Here is a 19,699-nt window from a genome sequence, read left to right as displayed (position 1 = left end):
TGCTGGGAAAATATCTAGTGGTACCACACTTCACATGACTATGATATAGCTTTTTGAAATTTAAATTTACAAGCGTCTACAAAATTCAGAAAATATTGTAAGTGTCCAAAAGATGTGCCTTTACCATATATTTGGTTCTGAAAATTCTGAAGACTGTAAACACGTGTTTTGTGAGCATTGATATTATTCTTTTAAATTACTAAATAATGGTAATGGAAACATGTAGCCCCCTAATAGCTTTTATAAAATGGCAATTGTTTCAGCGACTTGCGGGAAACCGAAGGGTGCACGCCACCTGTCCGCGTGCGTGATCACAAATCCACCCAAAATTCAGGTCATCCTTTTTTTTTTTGAAACAAAAAAAATTCAGGTCATCCTATTAAACCGCGCGCCTGAACACCAACATAAAACTACTCCCTCCGTCCCAGCCCACATTGAATAGAAAGAATTTCACGTTAAGATTTTGCACCCACGAATAAAAATAAAAATTCAAACTTTAAAATACTCCGTATGATTTTTTAGTTTAATTTATAAAAAGTAAACTACTGACTGGACCGGCGGCCCGGCGGGGCGACATGAAAAAAGAATGCGGGGTGGGACGTGGAGGCGCATTGATTGCCGCTCCTCAACTGTGACTGACATCACGCGCACGCAGGTGGCTGGCAGGCACGGGCGGGCGTGCATGCAGCTTACGTGCGGGATAAGCGTAGCATTTCATTTTCATTTGCTGCTACACTCACCCAAACCCAAAACCAACCCAGCACAGCACACACGAGAAGAGAAGATCCATCCGATCAATCGATGGAATCGATCCGGAAGCATTTCATGCCCGAGAACCTACCCACCGGAATCCACCGGAGTACGTACGTGGTAGTAGTACTAGCACTCTAGCAGCATCGATCGGGATCTGTACGTAACCTAACCACGCGCATTATCACGGATGGATATCCGCTTGTCTTGATGACCGTGTACTACCGTCACTGTAGCTGCCGTGGATTGATTGCAGGTGCGGGAGCGAGCTGCGAGCGCCGTGTGACGGGCTTGAATGAAAGGAGTAGTTATTGCGCTCAGCCGCTGCAAATGGCCTGCCCCCGTCCCCTAAACTTTCTGTTTATGGCGAGGCCGCCCATCAGCCGCAACGCGTGATCCCCCTTCCCGTCGAGCATCTCCTCCGTCGCACTGCAGTAATGGCGCTTGATTATCCTCGATGCGATCTACGTACGCGTACCCATGGAGAAAGCGGGGTTTGCATTCACATTGAATGGAAAAACGGATAGCCCTACGGTTTAGCCCGAGCGAGCGTCATATATATTCTGTTTTGTTTTCATAATTCAAAAAACAGCATTTTAAAAAAATGTCACAGCATTTGTTTTCATAGATCGTTTCTAGATATTTTTGATCCTGCAAAATGTTGCTTTTTATTTATTATTTTGTACAGATGGGCTATGTTTTGATGGCTAGATGGCTTTTCCCCCTCTGCGTAGTTCACTCTTATCCCTCCATTCTCGAACAATTATTCATCTATCATTTGTCATAATTCAAATTTTATCAATAACCAACTTTATAATAGAACGGTGGCTGTTGTGGGTATACTTTATAGGTATGTCAGCGACGTGGTCTAGATTCGGTAAGCCCGAGTGACCCACAGATGGTGGTGGTGACTTACGGCCCACCGAGCGGCCCAGTTGCTGTTGATGAGAAGATGAAGAAAATCTAGCCCAGAAACAGAAGCCGGATCCCAACCGATATACGCAGGAGTCAGATCCATGAAGCCCATGAAGGTGTCCAGATACATGATGACAAGTTAGATGTAGATGGATCCTTGACGTGCACGATAATGTATATTCCATAGTTACGCATCTTGTATTTCGGTTAGGACTCTCCGTAAAAATCCTAGATCTTGACACCTTTATAATCTAGATTTCAAGACACAACCACAACTCATTGTAACCACACGAAAGCGCCCAGATAATTTCAGACAAGCAGCAGTAGACCCTGCCTCCGAGCAGCGTGTTCCAAATCTGGGTTAATCGCGTACCACCGTCCGATAGCTCTCCGCCCAATGTCCTCTACTTCTTCCCCCCCTTTGTGACGACCTCTTCTCCGTTACCGTCGATTAGGCAACGACAGTGGCCGCATTTATCACGCTAAATCAGTATCACCTGATCCATTTGAAATATTGTTTCGCAATGTACCGATTTGATTTTTATATGTTGCTAATTTTTATACATATATTTTCTTATTAAATTTCAAAACTAAAATAAAAGCAAAAGGTATACGTACACAGTGCACTCATTTAAGGAACGAGAGAGTAGAGCACTAGTGAAACAATGTCCTAGCATCAACGCCAAGCAGGCCACACGAGCTGCAGCAGGATCAGACAAATGCAGGTGGGGCACAGAAGATCTCGGGTCGCTCCCGTGGCAGTTAGCCCATACCTGACTCATCCCCCCACCACCCGACCCCGTCCGATCGCATCACCGCCGTCCGTCCGCGCGGGGCCCACCTCATCATCTGACACCGCATAGTGCACCACGGCACCCCCACACGTGGTGGGCCCGGGAGGTTTACTGTACTAGCCGGTAACAATAGTCTCAGCCTCCCAGTACTCGCTCGACACGTTGCCGCTGTTACCACGCATCGTCTCGTCCCGTCACCACCGCCGTCTCACGTGGCGCCTGCAGGCCCGGGAGGCGCGCTCTTAAGAGGCCACGTGGCACAGCATCAATGTGACCTCGCTAGCTAAATTAAGGCAAAACATGACCTCCGTACTTAGACCAGCCCCATTAGTATCATACTACCTCCATTTCAAGGAATAAGGCGTCCTCGTTTTACGAGCTTTTTGTTTAACCAAGAATTACTTCAAATAGATAAAAATTATTTGTATGAAATTAATATCATTAAAAAGTGCTTTTCAATACGAATCCAACGATACTAAATACATATAATATAATCAAGATTTTGTTGCTCAATTTTTATGGTCAAAGTTCGTCTTCAAATACGCGTGCGCCTTATTCCTTGAAACGGAGGTAGTAAGTAGTATCATGCATGCTATGTTGGTAAAAATCTGATGTGACACACCAATTAATGAGGTGAGAGATGGGAGTGGTATCATAATATGATACCGTATCATAGCACGTAAAACTAGAAAACTTAGTGGCAAACACATCATGTACACAAATCTGCATTGAGATTCTACAAAACATTAAATGTGATGATACTATGATACTATCTTATGATACTATGCATTATGAGGTAGTATCATAAACTAGTATCATGTGCATGATACTAGTGTATGATACTTTCCATTGTGACTAGTCTTAAGCCGATTGATTTTCTAACTACTTCTTCTGTTCCTATCAAGAAGGATTCTAAATTTAGTACAAAATTAGACTTTTTTACAAAGGTTGACTAATGATATAGAAAAAGGATGAATTTTTTTTACAACATTAATTAAGTATATAAAAATTGGGCACGTCAAATCTCGGACGACTTAGACTTAACTAAATATCAGCCAGTTGTAACTCATATGCAACTCATATGCTAGCACGAATCTTAAACCAAATTCAACGGCGTCGATTTTTATCTTTGTTACAACCTAGGTGTAACACGTAAAAAATCTTACTCCCTCCGTACCGGTTTAACTTGCGCGCACGTAGTTCAAGAAATCTCTTTGACTATTATTTTAGTCAGTAAAATATAGAATATATGTCACAAAAATTATATTGTTGGACACCTTGTTTGAATACGAATTTAAGATATAGATTTGGTAGAAATATAATTTATATTTTGTTGAAAAAATTAGTGGTCAAACTTCGTCTTAAACTGCGTGCGCCTGTTAAACCGATATGGAGGAAGTTGTGAACCCATTTGCAACTAGTAGAAAAATTTCAGTTGTAACTCACCTATAACTAGGAAAATTCTCAGTCACAATTCACTTACAAGTGTCATATCAGCACGAATACTAGGCAAATCTAATGGTTAAGAAGTCGATCGAGACAAACTAGTTAGATTTTTTTATTGTGAATCTGGCGCTTTAGCAAATCCATATGACAATATATTTTATTGTAAATCTATTGATATTGATTTGATATAATATATATACTTCCTCTGATTCATATTAATTGACTTCAATATGAATGTATGTAGAACTAAAATATGTCTAGATACGTCCATATTAGAGTCAATTAATATGAATCGGAGCGAGTAATATTTTTATAACAACCAATGGTTATACTTAGATGTTGTTGACTTTGACAAAATTTGTGAGCCTACTTTATTTAAACAGAGGGATATAGTGTTAATGTCATTTATTTTGATCGCATTGTTTTAGAAAACATAAGAACACAGAAAACCGCATAACTGAGATGTACTACGTCACATCAAGTGTATTGGATTTCTTAAAAGTAAAGTTAGAATGATGTTTGGGCTTATGCTGAGATTCCTATGAAATGAAGCTAGATGAATGAATTTCATATAAATTTGGTAACCCAGATCCTATGATCCAAAAGAATTTTACCGAGAAATTTACTTAGGATTCTCCCACGATCCTATGAAAATTCTACAATCACAAGGAGGCCCTTAAAAATTGTACGGTTGCTTATATGTGTTTGGGAGTAGCCTGATCAAAAATATTCTGTGCAGTAAAGATCACATGTGCTGTTTGAACTTGTGCTCTGGTTAATCAGATAATGTACAGTAAATATCACTTTACTACAAGTACCGCCGCTTTGATTCTTTCCAGTACTACTATACTGTAGTAACTACTCCCTAGTCCGATTAAAGTAACGTTATTCTTGCTCATTCTTGAGTACCATGACATCCAAAGTCGTCGCATTAACGAACTAATCTAATCCTTGACTCACACCTGATGGTATAGCTGACTGTGGTCGCTGCAACGCGCAGATAAAACCCCCTACCTAGCTCCCTCCTTGGCCGGTGCTCGCATCTCTTCTACCGCCGCTTCGAAAGCGATAGCCAAAGCCCTCCTGATCTTCCAGCAAGCTAGCTAGAGCGGTGAACAGAACACGCGCGTCCACGAGCGAGCGAGTGGTGGTGGTGAGGCAGCGTCTCGTGCGTGCGGGCGGACGGACATGATGGATCACCTGAGCCTGGTGCCCTACGAGGGAGGCAGCAGCGCCGGCGGTGGCGCCGGCGGAGGGGCCAAGTACAAGGAGTGCCTGCGCAACCACGCGGCGGCCATGGGCGGGCAGGCCTTCGACGGCTGCGGCGAGTACATGCCGGCGTCCCCCGACTCCTTCAAGTGCGCCGCCTGCGGCTGCCACCGCAGCTTCCACCGCCGCGCGGGCAGCGGCAGCGGAGGCGGCATCACGGCGCCCTTCTTCTTCAGCCCGCCTCCTCCGCCCCCGCCCCAGCACCACCACCACCACCCCGTGCTGCAGGGCTTCGTGCCGTCGTCGGCGCCGATGCGGCCGCCGCAGCTGGCGCTGCCCTACCACGCCGTGCCCCCCGCCGCGTGGCACCACGGCCTGCTGGACCCCGCCGCAGGCGCGCGCTCCGGGTCGGAGACGCCTCCGCGGGCGGACGACTGCAGCCCCGGGTGCGGCGGCGGGAGCGGGAGCTTCGGGCGGAAGCGGCACCGCACCAAGTTCACCCCGGAGCAGAAGGAGCGGATGCGCGACTTCGCGGAGCGGCAGGGGTGGCGCATCAACCGCGACGACGGCGGCGCGCTCGACCGCTTCTGCGTCGAGATCGGCGTCAAGCGGAACGTGCTTAAGGTGTGGATGCACAACCACAAGCACCAGCTCGCCTCGCCCACCTCCGCCGGCGCCGCGTCCGCGGCAGCTGCGGCCGGCATCGGTATGGGCGTCGGCATGGGCGTTCATCCAGGAGTCCATGTTGGCGCTGGCTCTGACATTGGCCTGGGCGCGGGCACTGGCCTTGGCGTAGGCATGGGCAGCGGCCTTGGCGTAGGCATGGGCAGCGGCCTCGGCGGTAGCATGGGCGCCGGCCTTGGCGTAGGTATGGGCGCCGGAGTCGGGGACGGCGACGGCGATGATGACGACGACACGGACGACGACTCGCCTCCACGGGCCGCCGTGTCGTCCCCTTCCCCCTCCCCCATCAGCGTCTAGCAATGAGCACCGAGCTAATGTTTCACTCGGGTAGGGATTATTAGGTCTAATTAACGTACTGTCAGCATGCAGCCTGTGTAAGCGACCCCCTGATCTCCCGCATGCCTCCCCCGCAGCGGCCGTGCCGTACGCCGTGGTACCGTAACCAAGCCGAGGGCTACTAATTCTAGCTTAGCTAGTAAGCGCTGCTGTTCGTTTCTAGGCTCATTATTTTTCTTATCTTGCTTTAATCGTAGTACTCCTAGCTGAAGTGAGTGAGTGACTAATCCTGGTAGTCCAATCAATCAAGATTATTAATGCTGCGTTAATCTGTCCGTGGCTGTGCCAGCGCTTTGGGGTTAGTGCCCCGGAAGCTTCTTGGATCTGTTGCAGTTTCTGAATTTCAGTGTGTTTGTTTGGTCTGCGCCGGTCTAGGTAGCTTTAGACTCTGCCATCGCCGGTCCTGCCGTGGCGGTGGCCGGTGGCGGTGGGTATGGCCGGTGGTGGTGGCCTGAGGCTTTTGTTCCCATTTGCGCCCTCCCGCCCGGCCGGCGGGCCACTCTCCGGCCGGCAGGGCAGACCTACCAGCTACCACCACGCCGGCCGTGGTCGTGGTCGTGGTGGAGCCGGAGCTTGGCCGAGCAGTGCGGTTCCCGTTCCAGTAAAGCTTTCACTGCTCTTGTGTGGTGTCAGTTGTTGTGTGTCCGTCCGGGCCGTGCCGTGTCGATCGAGTTGTCTTATCGGCGCCCTCTATGTCGCCTCAGGCATGGGCGTGTGCGTGATGATGGAGATTAGGCACGCATCGTGGCTTTCGGTGCGGGGCAGGATCCGACACGATCTATTCCTCTTCTCCGAGCTGCTGATTTGATTTGGCCTCTCGCGCCGACTGGTTTTCTTGTCGCCAAACATTGCTGCAACCCTGCCGTGCCGCTTAAGCATCTCTATCAAATCTTGTAACCGGAACTCGAAACCAAAACCACATACATTAAATTAGGTAAAATTGCAGCAAATGCGACGATATATGATATTGTTTCCTAACAATGTTCGCATCAAACATTCAAAATATGCGCAAATCGTTGTTTTTACGTAAACATCCACTCGCTGTAGTGGCATCCACCATAGCCGTACCACCATCACATCCACCGCGAGTGTCATTCACTAGAGTTTCATAGCATTCTCCTTGTAATGATCTCGAGCCTTCTCATATCCCACAATTCTTTAGTGAAGGAATCCATGTTGTTCAGATCTAACATCATCGTCCTGTTCTCCTCCGCAGCAGGGTCCATCATTGCCTTCTCCTCTAGAGCTAGCATCCTCTCCTTGAAGTCACGAATTACTTGTCACCTTGCTTGCTTCATCTTATTTTTCTTCTCGGTCATGGCTTTCTTTGCTTCCAAAGTCTTGAGTTTCATGTTTTCCTTTCACCTCACGAATTCATCGATTTTGGAAGCCAAGTTCGATGCTTCGGTTTGAAGCTTGATCTTCTCCTTGGCCTTCTTGTTTATCCGGCTTCCCCTCGTTGGACCCTCCTTCCTCATCACTTGCATTGTCCAACATAGCATAGATCCTTTCTTTGGTGGTGTTTCTTGCTCCCTCAAATTTCCAATTGTCAAGATGCTCAAGCAACTTTCCAACAATGTTGTAGCATGAGTGGTCTTCCTTTGGATGCCGACATTGCTTTGTACTTCTTCATTGCAACTGTTTCCTACATTCATAATCACAATCACACAAATGAAAAATGTAACGTAAAATGCATGTCTTGCAACACAATCACAGAAATGCAAAATGCGAAGCACTCACATAGTCAACGATAGAGACCACTCGGAGGTGCGTTCCGAACTTGCTCCATTACTCCACTCCATCAGCTACAACAAGCCTTGATCATAGCCCTCCAGCCTTGTTCGGATCGATAAGAGATGTAGACCGTTGTGGCCAATACCACTTCCCGGTTTAGTCAGTGTCGTGCACCGCATCGATGGATACTTGCGACCATACCCGCACCAAGAAAGTGTCTTTGATTTTGGTGCAGCTCACAACTCTCTTCTTCTTCCCCTTTGCCACATCGAAGACCTCCTCGTCGATCTCCTCCACCGTGTCTTGATGGTAAGCAGTACCATCCTCAACCTCTTCGTCATCATCCTCCCCATCCAACTCATACACATCAAGGGGCGGCTCGGTAATGCTCACCTCGGCCTCGTTTCGCATATCCAAGAACGAGTTTGGGTCGTCGTACCTCGGGAGCATTTCAACGAACACGTTGGCGGCACCGACGTCATTGTCCTAGGATGTGTCGTTCTCGGCCGCTGGTGGAGCGGGTGGAGGAAGGCTGCTCGCTTCATGGTCTGTTTCCTCTTCCCGCCGTCTACCGTGTTCATCTATGTCGCTCCCATCTTCGGCCGAGCTCGCGGAACAGAGTTCGCGCAGCCTTGGCTGGGCCAACAACATCAGCGGTGGCTGGGGAAGCACCTGGGGCGATAACGTGGCTGCCCCCGCGCCTCCTCTTCTTAGAAACGGCGGGGGCACCCACGTGAACTGGCGGAGCCGCAGGAGGTGGTGGTGGTTCACGTTGCGTGACCTGGTTGGCGGGAGCTCAAGGAGGTCCATGACATCGAGTTCGGCTAGCGGTGGTGAAGAGGCGGATCGGCGCTGGCGATGGCGTGGAAGCGGGAAAGGGAGGGCCTAAAACTTCCGTCCGACCAAATCAAGATGGGGAGTGCAGAGCACGCTTGGTTTCTCCGGAGAGATAGTGTAGGGTAAGGAATTTTTAGAGCCTGTTACATTTTTTACGGGTCGCATCCTTTTATGGGGTCTGATCGGCGGGCTAAACCAAACGAAAACCAAAACTTAGCGGTTATTTTACAGTTTTGGGCAATTTAAGAGATGGTCTAAGGTTCTTGTTGTTGCCCTTTGTCGATATCTGCATTTGTATATTATTAATCCACGAGGATCTCTCACAAATCTCACTCGAATTCTCAGTTTTTTATTGGAATTTAGCCTGATCTAGTGGGATCTCACCTAGGTCGCACTTATGGCTTATTGTATTGTTTGAACTATAAAGTTTTGGTATCTCTACCCCTGAGGCAAGTCTTCATGACATGGGCCTCTAACGCCAAAAAAACTTGTAGGCATATCGTAATATATGTAGACATATATGTGTTACTTTTACTTGCAAAATATTAAAATTAACATCCAACCAGGTATTCTTGCTATGAGATGTAATAGTTCTTAAGCAGTTACACAATGTCATATTGATGCATCTCACATGTATTTGATAAACATATTTGTTGATTTTGTAGGTGATAGTCCTCCGCTAGCGTGGAGTTGGTGGTGACGATGCCTTCGGTTTCCCCTCGTATGAGGCCTAGAACTAGCATGAGATCTGCCATCTCCCGGAGAAGGAGAAGATTTTCGCCTCCACCGTCTTTGTAAATTTCGGGTAAATTATGGCGTAATTATTTTTGCGATACAAGCTCCCCATAAAAGACGAAGGTGAGGCAATACACGAGGGCCAGATGCTGCCCTGGCCGGCAAGGGTATTAGGCCGCGCCATGGGGCCCATCTTAGGCCTCGTGGCCCTCCCCGTTGACTTCTTGTATTATCCTCAATTTAATTGAGTCCTTGAAACATAAAAAATACAAAATAGCAGGTTTTCTGCCTCTCAGTAATTAAATACCAAAATAAAGGACTTTATAAAAATCCTCTAAATCATATAAATAAGTGAAAATAATGCAATGTCAATGCAAATAACAATATAAACTATCATATATAACACAAATATGATGATATAAAATTCATGTATTAGAGAGATACTTACAGATGAATTTCAATGAGTGGTTTAAACCCCACAATTCTACTACATAATACATTCAGGAAGGAAACACCAACATCTTGCTAAGGTGAGCTTCTTCTACTTATGAAATCATGTTATGACGTTTAAGAACTAGCTACTCATTAAGTGTTGCTTCGCTTTTGTTATGACCTTTGTAGGGTTAATGGAAGGTGAAGGAACAACGAAGAGTTGCCAAACCATTCCTATTCAAGAACGACCACATCGTAATCCTTAAGTTCAAGCATATCTATCTACCTCATCTACATGATGATGTCGTGTTATCGTCAGGGATGAGACTCTCTTTCAAGTGAGTGGAGAGATATACATCCTTAGTTACTATCATCACCATTCCAAGTGCTTCAACACCTAGTGACACGCTAAAGTCGGATATCATAGAAGTATGGAAGATAAGAAAGAAGAAAGCTTGTGTGAAGCACCAAAAGCTCTAGCCTCGGATGACCGGAATCTTCCGCCCTCACTTACCCCCGAGATTCTGGCCTGCACGCACGTCTCAGAGAATAGGGTCCCAGCCCATGTACCCCTTGGTTGTCCCATGTATGCCCTATATACTCTCTCCATATGGGAACCATTTTCCTTTATAGTATATATAGGCCCCTACCCCCCTCATATGTGAGATAAGAAAGATGTTAAGATATAACTAGGCATGTGCCTATTTCTCATGGGGGAATCCATCTGCCCTTTCCATAGATCATCCATGTATTTTTTTGCGAATTCAGAGAGCTTTATTGATTAACTGATAGGATTACAATCACTCGTAAGAGTATCTACGAGAAAGCCTGGGTTGTAGTTGATCCACAGACATCTCTTCCTATCAACACTAGCCTGCTTAGCACATAAGTGGGCAGCCATGTTTGCATCCCTCCCAACTGAAACAGTGCTAAAACTAGAAAAGGCTCTCCTAATCTCCCTAATCTCTTGACAAATAGAAATTAACTCTGATCTATTTATACCATTTCCATTACAGAAATTGACAGCTATCTGTGAATCACTCTCAGTGATCACCCGGCTGTAATTCCTCTCCATGGACAATCTTGCACCATCAAGGATAGCCCTTGCCTCCATCATAAGAGCATTAGCACCATGCTCATACCAGATAGCTTGTCCTCTAATTAAACTGCCCCGGTGGTCACGGACAACCAACCCGGTGCCCCCAGACATTGTGGTATCAAAGAAACTAGCATATGTACTGATTTTAATAACCCCTTCCTCGGGTGCTTTCCAACATTCTTTTTTCTTTGGAATTCTCTTCACCTTCTCTTTCCTAACCTGAGACAAATCGATAGTGGTCTGCATCACCCAACGAACTGAATCAGTCACTGACCTATTGAGTTGTATCAATATGCTCTTCAAGGATTTCGTCTGTCCCCCATGGTGATTGTAGTAGTGCTTGGTCTCTCCCTTTGGAAGGATTCTATTTAAGTTGTTACTCACTCTCTCCATGAGTGATTCGACCACCTTTTTGCTGATCTCTTGCATGGGATTCTACATTACAGTCTCTCCCTCATGATTCTATTGGTATGTTGGTTCGAACCGTTGAGGCCAACGCGATTTGCATTGAGGTGTCCGTTTGTATCTTGTTGCGTTCTCCATGCTCTTCACCTTGTTCTTCGCATTCTTCCCCAAATCCACTCTAATCCATAAATATCGGTCCACCCTAGGTCTTGTCCCATATCAAGCTCGCTCGTGAGCATGGACTTGACGTAGTCGAGATAGACGCGGATTCCGGCTTAGAATGCTTCAAGGAGGCACCCAATTCCTTGATCTTGTCGCCATCATCTCTTATGAACTGGCGCACCGCACCGAGCATCTCTTTTTTTTGTATGAAGTGATGAACTTGGTCTCATAGATCTTATATGTCTGGGCCTTGAGCATGGTGTACAAGGTCTTGGACTCCGGCAACTATTCCTCATGATGATCTCCTGATACATCTCCAACGTATCTATAATTTCTTATGTTCCATGCTAGTTTTATGACAATATCTACATGTTTTATTCACACTTTATAATGTTTTTATGCATTTTCTGGGACTAACCTATGAACAAGATGCCACAGTGCCAGTTCCTGTTTTCTGCTGTTTTTGGTTCCAGGAAAGCTGTTCGGGCAATATTCTCGGAATTCGACGAAACAAAAGCCAAACCTCCTATTTTTTCGACGGACACACGGAGCCAGAAGGGCAAGCCCGGGGGAGGCCCACGACCTCTTACCCATGCAGCCGCGCGGCCGGGCCCATAGGCACGCCGGCGTGTGGGGAGCCCACCTCAGGACTCCACCGACATCGCCCCTTTGCCTATTTATTCCCCCACGATGCGAAAACCAGAGAGATATCTATCATACTCCAGAAAGACTCCCGGAGCGTCGCCGCCATCGCGAAACCTAGTTTCGGGGGGTCAGAAGTTCCTGTTTCGGCACCCTGCCGGGACGGGGATCGACCCCCTGAACCTTCTCCATCGACGCCACCGCCTCCATCATGCTCCGTGAGTAGTCCCCCCATGGACTACGGGTTCTAGCAATAGCTAGTTGGTACTCTCTCTCCCATGTACTTCAATACAATGATCTCATGAGCTGCCTTACATGATTGAGATCCATCTGATGTAATCGGTGTTGTGTTTGTTGGGATCCGATGAATTGTTACATTATGATCAGTCTATCTATAAAGTTTGTGAAGTTATTGTTACTGCAATCTTGTGTTTAATGCTTGTCACTAGTTCACGAGTGGCATGATCTTAGATTTAAGCTCTATAATTATTGCTTAGATTGTATCTACAAGTTGTTTGCACATGTCTATGTCCGGAACCCGAGGCCCCAGAGTGACAGCAACTGGGATAACTGGAGGGGATGGCTTAGATATGAGGATCACATGTTTTCACAAAGTGTTAATGCTTTGCTCCGGTGCTCTATTAAAAGGAGTACCTTAATTACTAGTAGATTCCCTTGAGGCCCGGCTGCCACCGGCTGGTAGGACAAAAGATGTTATGCAAGTTTCTCATTGCGAGCACGTATGACTATATATGGAAAACATGCCTACATGATTAATAAACTGGATGTTCTATCTTAATGCTATAATAATTATGTCAATTGCCGAACTGTAATTTGTTCACCCAACACTTGTTATTGGAGAGTTACCACTAGTGTAGATAGTCTGGGAACCCCGGTCCATCTTTCATCATCAAATACTCACTCGGTCCTATATGCCATTAGAAGTAGTATCAACTATTTTCTGGTGCCATTGCCTCTGTGTTACTGCTACTGCTGTTGTGTTACTGTTAGTATTGCTCTCATATTACTGTTGCTTTCACATCACACCTGTTACTAGTGCTTTTCTAGGTGCAACTGAATTGACAACTCAGTTGTTAAGGCTTATAAGTATTCTTTGTCTCCCCTTGTGTCAAATCAATAAATTTGGGTTTTACTTTCCTCGAAGACTGTTGCAATCCCCTATACTTGTGGGTTATCAAGACTATTTTCTGGCGCCGTTGCCGGGGAGCATAACTCTACTCATAAGTTCACCTGGGGAGTACACTCTACCTCTCTCTCTGTTTTTATTTTATTTTGTTTTGCTTAGTTTACTTTTGTCTAATTTATTTGTGCTTAGTTTCTTTCTGTCTAGTATTATTTTGCTTAGTTTACTTTTGTATAGTTTGTTTTTGTCTTTTTTTATTTTTTTTATATACACGTAAATCCATAAAAAATTGAAAAACCAAAAAATTAAAAACTGTTGTTATGGAAGAACCCACAACCTTTATGGAGCTTATAGAATTATATATGAATTATAGAGAATCAAGAAAGGGTAAAGTCATGAGTGCCGTGTTAGAAAAATTGAATACAATTGCTAAAATCTTGCTTAAATGCCATGATATAAAATGTTGCTCTAAACAGGATACTAAACATCTTAAATTTCAATGTGTTTTTAGTGAAGAAGTTTTAATTGTGAACTATCATTGGAATAACTATATTCATCTTGGGTTCGAGAAGTAGAACAATTTGTTTTATTTATGGGAGCCTCTGAGATAGAATCCTTCGTGGCTAAAAATTATGAAACTTGTATTGTTTGTAAGGACCTTAAAGATTATGTCTCTTCTATCCTTGATTATTGCATAGAACATTACAGCAATAATCCATATATCATTGATTATAAAGAGAGACTCATTCATGCACAAGAATGCACTCACAAATTGCAGGAACCTGTGAAAGAAGAAATTAATGAACCTGAAAGCTCATTAGATGAAAAAGAGGAGGAGAGTGATGAACAAAAGGAGGAAGAATGGATTAGCTACCCATGCCAACCTTCTAAGGAAGTAACTCTTTATCTCTTACACTATTTGATTGTCCTCCATGCTTACCAAAGGAGGATGAATGTTATGTTCCTGTGGATTCTCTTGAAATATTCCCTATGAGTAAAACTTATGAGAATAATTGTGCTACTGTTATCTATGATAATCCATGCTATTTTGATAAATCTTATGATAATGCTTTGTTTGTGCCTGATATCGAAATGCATGGTACTAAAGAGTTTTGCTTAGCAAATGTTTATGATAAAGCTCTAGATGATGATCATATGTTACTTTATAACATTAATTGTACTACTAATGAAAATGGGATTGGAGAGGTCTTGACTTTATCTAGGAGTCCCATATCTCTTGAGAATGATCAATCATCCTGTTACAAACTTTTAAAAAGTGGGTTTGAAAATTTTGATCCCACTATTTTTGAGCTTGATAAAAATTATGTGTTTGTAGATCATGAAAAACATGATGTATGTGATAGTTATATTGTTGAGTTTGTTCATGATGCTACTGGAAATTATTATGAAAGAGGAAAATATGGTTGTAGAAATTTTCATGGTACTAAAACACCTCTCTACATGTTGAAAATTTTGAAGTTACTCGTGTTTTATCTTCCTATGCTTGTCACTTTGTTCTTCATGAATTTATTTGTGTACAAGATTCCTATGCATAGGAAGCGGGTTAGACTTAAATGTGTTTCGAATTTGCTTCTTGATGCTCCTTTTGCTTCATTTTCTATTTTCATGTGAGCATCATTAAAATCTTCGCGCCTAGCTGAAAGGCGTTAAAGAAAAGCGCTTATGGGAGACAACCCATTATTTTATTTCTGCAATTTTTGTTTTATATTTGAGTCAAGGTGCTTGTTACTACTGTAGCAATACCTTTGTATCTTTATTTTCTTTCATTGTTGTGCCAAGTAAAGTCTTTGATAGAAAGTTGATACTAGATTTGGATTTCTGCGCAGAAACAGATTTTTTAGCTGTCACGAATTTGAGTTTTTCTCTCTGTAGAAGAATCTAAAAATTCTGAAAAAATTCATGAGTAACCCACATATATGTACGCAACTTTCATTCAACTGGAGCTTTTCCATATGAGCATGTTAAGTGCCTCGAAAAAATTCGTCTTTACGGACTGTTCTATTTTAACAGATTCTGCCTTTTATTTCGCATTGCCTCTTTTACTGTGTTTTAGTGGGTTTCTTTGCTCCATTAAATTTCAGTAGCCTTGGGTAATGTCCAGAAGTGTTGGGAATGATTGTGTCCTTGCTGAACATGTGAATTTTTGATTATGCACTAACCCTCTAATGAGATTTTTTTGAGTTTGGTGTGAAGGAAGTTTTCAAGGATCAAGAGAGGAGGATGATAATATGATCAAGAAGAGTGAAAAGTCTAAGCTTGGGGATGCCCCCGTGGTTCATCCCTGCACATTTCGAGAAGACTCAAGCGTCTAAGCTTGGGGATGCCCAAGGCATCCCCTTCTTCATCAACAACTTATCAGGTCACCTCTAGTGAAACTATATTTTAATTCCGTCACATCTTATGTGCTTTACTTGGAGCGTTTGTGTGCTTTTATTTTCGTTTAGTTATTTTCATTCTCTGAATAAATCGGATCCTAACATGCTTGTGTGGGAGAGACACACGCTCCGCTTTTTCATTTGAACACTGGTGTTCTTCGTTTTATTTTTCATTTTCATGACAAAAGCTGAAAGCCGCTACACTTATTACTATTTGGTTGGAAACAGAAAATGCTTCATGTGGTAATTGGTATATTATCTTGAATAATTTGATACTTGGCAATTGTTTTGAGCTCTCAAGTAGATCATGTTTAAGCTCTTGCATCATGTAGTTTAAACCTATTAGTGGAGAACTACCGTAGAGCTTGTTGAAATTTGGTTTGCATGATTGGTCTCTCTAAGGTCTAGATATTTTCCGGTAAAAGTGTTTGAGCAACAAGGAAGACAGTGTAGAGTCTTATAATGCTTGCAATATGTTCTTATGTAAGTTTTGCTTGTACCGGTTTATACTTGTGTTTGCTTCAAACAACCTTGCTAGCCAAAGCCTTGCACCGAGAGGGAATGCTTCTCGTGCATCCAAAACCTTGAGCCAAAACCTATGCCATTTGTGTCCACCATAACTACCTACTATGTGGTATTTTTCTGCCATTCCAAGTAAATACTTCATGTGCTACCTTTAAACAATTCAAAACTTTATTACTCCTTATTTGTGTCAATGTTTTATAGCTCATGAGGAAGTATGTGGTGTTTTATCTTTCAATCTTGTTGGGCAAACTTTCACCAATGGACTAGTGTCATATACATCCGCTTATCCAATAATTTTGCAAAAAAGAGCTGGCAACGGGGTGCCTAGCCCCAATTAATTAACTTTCATTAATAATTCTCTTCACATGTTTTGCCCTGATTTATCAATAAGCAACTTAATTTTGCAATAGACACTCCTCCATGGTATGTGAAATGTTGGAAGGCACCCGAGGATTCGGTTAGTCATGGCTTGTGAAAGCAAAAGGTTGGGAGGAGTGTCATATATAAATAAAACTAAAATACATGTGTAAACAAAAGAGAAGAGGGATGATCTACCTTTCTGGTAGAGATAACGTCCTTCATGGGAGCCGCTCTTTGAAAGTCTGTTTGACAAGGGGGTTAGAGTGCCCACTACCATTCGTTGACAACAACAAACACCTCTCAAAACTTTTTTTTTATGCTCTCTTTATGATTTCAAAACTTGAAAAGCTCTAGCACATGATTTAATCCATGCTTCCATCTGCGAAGGGCCTTTCTTTTACTTTATGTCGAGTCAGTTTACCTACTTCTTTCTATCTTAGAAGCAAACACTTGTGTCAACTGTGTGCATTGATTCTTACATGCTTGCTTATTGCACTCATCATATTACTTTGTGTTGACAATTATCCATGAGATATACATGTTGAAAGTTGAAAGCAATTGCTGAAACTTAAATCTTCCTTTGTGTTGCTTCAAAACCTTTTATTAAGAATCTATTGCTCTATGAGTTAACTCTTATGCAGGACTTTTTGATGCTTGTCTTGAAAGTACTATTCATGAAAAGTATTTGCTATATGATTCAGTTGTTCAGTCATTATCTTTTTGATAGCAAACTATAGACCATTGCTTTGAGTCACTTCATTCATCTCATATGCTTTACAATAGTATTGATCAAGATTATGTTGGTAGCATGTCACTTCAGAAATTATTCTTTTTATCGTTTACCTACTCGAGGGCGAGTAGGAACTAAGCTTGGGGATGCTTGATACGTCTCCAACGTATCTATAATTTCTTATGTTCCATGCTAGTTTTATGACAATACCTACATGTTTTATTCACACTTTATAATGTTTTTATGCATTTTCTGGGACTAACCTATTAACAAGATGCCACAGTGCTAGTTCCTGTTTTCTGCTATTATTGGTTCCAGGAAAGCTGTTCGGGCAATATTCTCGGAATTCGACGAAACAAAAGCCAAACCTCCTATTTTCCGAGGGACACACGGAGCCAGAAGGGCAAGCCCAGGGGAGGCCCACGGCCTCCTCCCCATGCAGCCGCGCGACCGGGCCCACAGGTGCGTCGGCGTGTGGGGAGCCCACCTCGAGACTCCACCGACATCGCCCCTTTGCCTATTTATTCCCCCACGACGCGAAAACCCGAGAGATATCTATCATACTCCAGAAAGACTCCCGGAGCGCCGCCGCCATCGCAAAGCCTAGTTTCGGGGGTCAGAAGTTCCTATTTCGGCACCCTGCCGGGACGGGGATCGACCCCCGGAGCCTTCTCCATCGACGCCACCGCCTCCATCATGCTCCGTGAGTAGTTCCCCCATGGACTACGGGTTGTAGCAGTAGCTAGTTGGTACTCTCTCTCCCATGTACTTCAATACAATGATCACATGAGCTTCCTTACATGATTGAGATCCATCTGATGTAATCGATGTTGTGTTTGTTGGGATCCGATGAATTGTTACATTATGATCAGTCTATCTATAAAGTTTGTGAAGTTATTGTTGCTGCAATCTTGTTGTGTTTAATGCTTGTCACTAGTGCACGAGTGGCATGATCTTAGATTTAAGCTCTATAATTATTGCTTAGATTGTATCTACAAGTTGTTTGCACATGTCTATGTCCGGAACCCGAGGCCCCAGAGTGACAGCAACTAGGATAACTGGAGGGGATGGCTTAGATATGAGGATCACATGTTTTCACCAAGTGTTAATGCTTTGTTGGAGACATGCCCAAGAGGCAATAATAAAGTGGTTATTATATATCTTTATGTTTATGATAAATGTTTGCATACCATGCTACAATTTTATTAACCGAAACATTGATACATGTGTGTTATGTAAACAACAAGGAGTCCCTAGTAAGCCTCTTGTATAACTAGCTTGTTGATTAATAGATGATCATAGTTTCGTGATCATGAACATTGGATGTTATTAATAACAAGGTTATGTCATCGATGAATGATGTAATGGACATACACCCAAATAAGCGTAGCATAAGATCATGTCATTAAGTTCATTTGCTATAAGCTTTCCGATACATTTTATCTAGTCCTTCGACCATGAGATCATGTAAATCACTTATGCCGGAAGGGTACTTTGATTACATCAAACGCCACTGCGTAAATGGGTGGTTATAAAGGTGGGATTAAGTATTCGGAAAGTATGAGTTGAGGCATATGGATCAAGAGTGGGATATTGTCCATCCCGATGACGGATAGATATACTCTGGGCCCTCTCGGTGGAATATCGTCTAATTAGCTTGCAAGCATATGAATGGTTCATAAGAGATGACATACCACGGTACGAGTAAAGAGTAGTTGTCAGAGATGAGGTTGAACGAGGTATAAAGATACCGATGATCAAACCTCAGACAAGTAAAATATCGCGTGACAAAGGGAATCGGTATCGTATGTAAATGGTTCAATCAATCACTAAGTCATCGTTGAATATGTGGGAGCCATTATGGATCTCCAGATCCCGCTATTGGTTATTGGTCGGAGAGTAGTCTCAACCATGTATGTATAGTTCACGAACCGTAGGGTGACACACTTAAGGTTTGATGTCATTTAAGTAGATTTGGAATATGGAATGGAGTTCGAAGTTTTGTTCGGAGTCTCGGATGGGATCCAGAACATCACGAGGAGTTCTGGAATGGTCCGGAGAATAATATTCATGTATAGGAAGTCATTTTCCAAGTTTGAAAATGATCCAGTGCATTTATGGAAGGTTCTAGAAGGTTCTAGAAAAGTCTGGAAGAAATCACCATGGAAGGTGGAGTCCCGGAGGGACTCCACCTAGCATGGCCGGCCAGCCTAAAGGGGGAGGAGTCCCAGGTGGACTCCACCCATGGTGGCCGGCCACCCCCCCCCCCAAGGAAGGGGTGGGAGTCCCACCTTGAGTAGGAGTCCCATCTTGGGTAGGTTTCCCACCTTATGGCAAGTTTTGTGTTGGGGTCTTATTCGAAGA

General features: G+C 43.8%; 1 protein-coding gene across 1 annotated transcript; it reads left to right on the top strand.

Annotated features, from left to right (window-relative positions):
* Positions 1-4,985: 4,985 nt before the first annotated feature.
* On the top strand, positions 4,986-6,392 carry LOC124669149 (zinc-finger homeodomain protein 8-like). Its single transcript, XM_047205828.1, has 2 exons — positions 4,986-5,826; positions 5,935-6,392. The coding sequence occupies exons 1-2, from the start codon at positions 5,094-5,096 to the stop codon at positions 6,093-6,095; spliced, it is 894 nt and encodes a 297-aa protein (XP_047061784.1). The 5' UTR covers positions 4,986-5,093; the 3' UTR covers positions 6,096-6,392.
* Positions 6,393-19,699: the final 13,307 nt, after the last annotated feature.

The sequence above is a fragment of the Lolium rigidum genome, chromosome 7 (genome assembly GCF_022539505.1).
Source record: "Lolium rigidum isolate FL_2022 chromosome 7, APGP_CSIRO_Lrig_0.1, whole genome shotgun sequence".
Classification (NCBI taxonomy): Eukaryota; Viridiplantae; Streptophyta; class Magnoliopsida; order Poales; family Poaceae; genus Lolium; species Lolium rigidum.
This window is presented reverse-complemented; position numbering and strand designations above follow the sequence as displayed.

Coding starts and splice junctions, on each gene's coding strand:
- LOC124669149 (XM_047205828.1), top strand. CDS start 5,094: ATGATGGATCACCTGAGCCTGGTGCCCTACGAGGGAGGCAGCAGCGCC. Junction 5,827..5,934: donor TGCGGCCGGCATCGGTATGG/GCGTCGGCATGG, acceptor GCCTTGGCGTAG/GCATGGGCAGCGGCCTCGGC.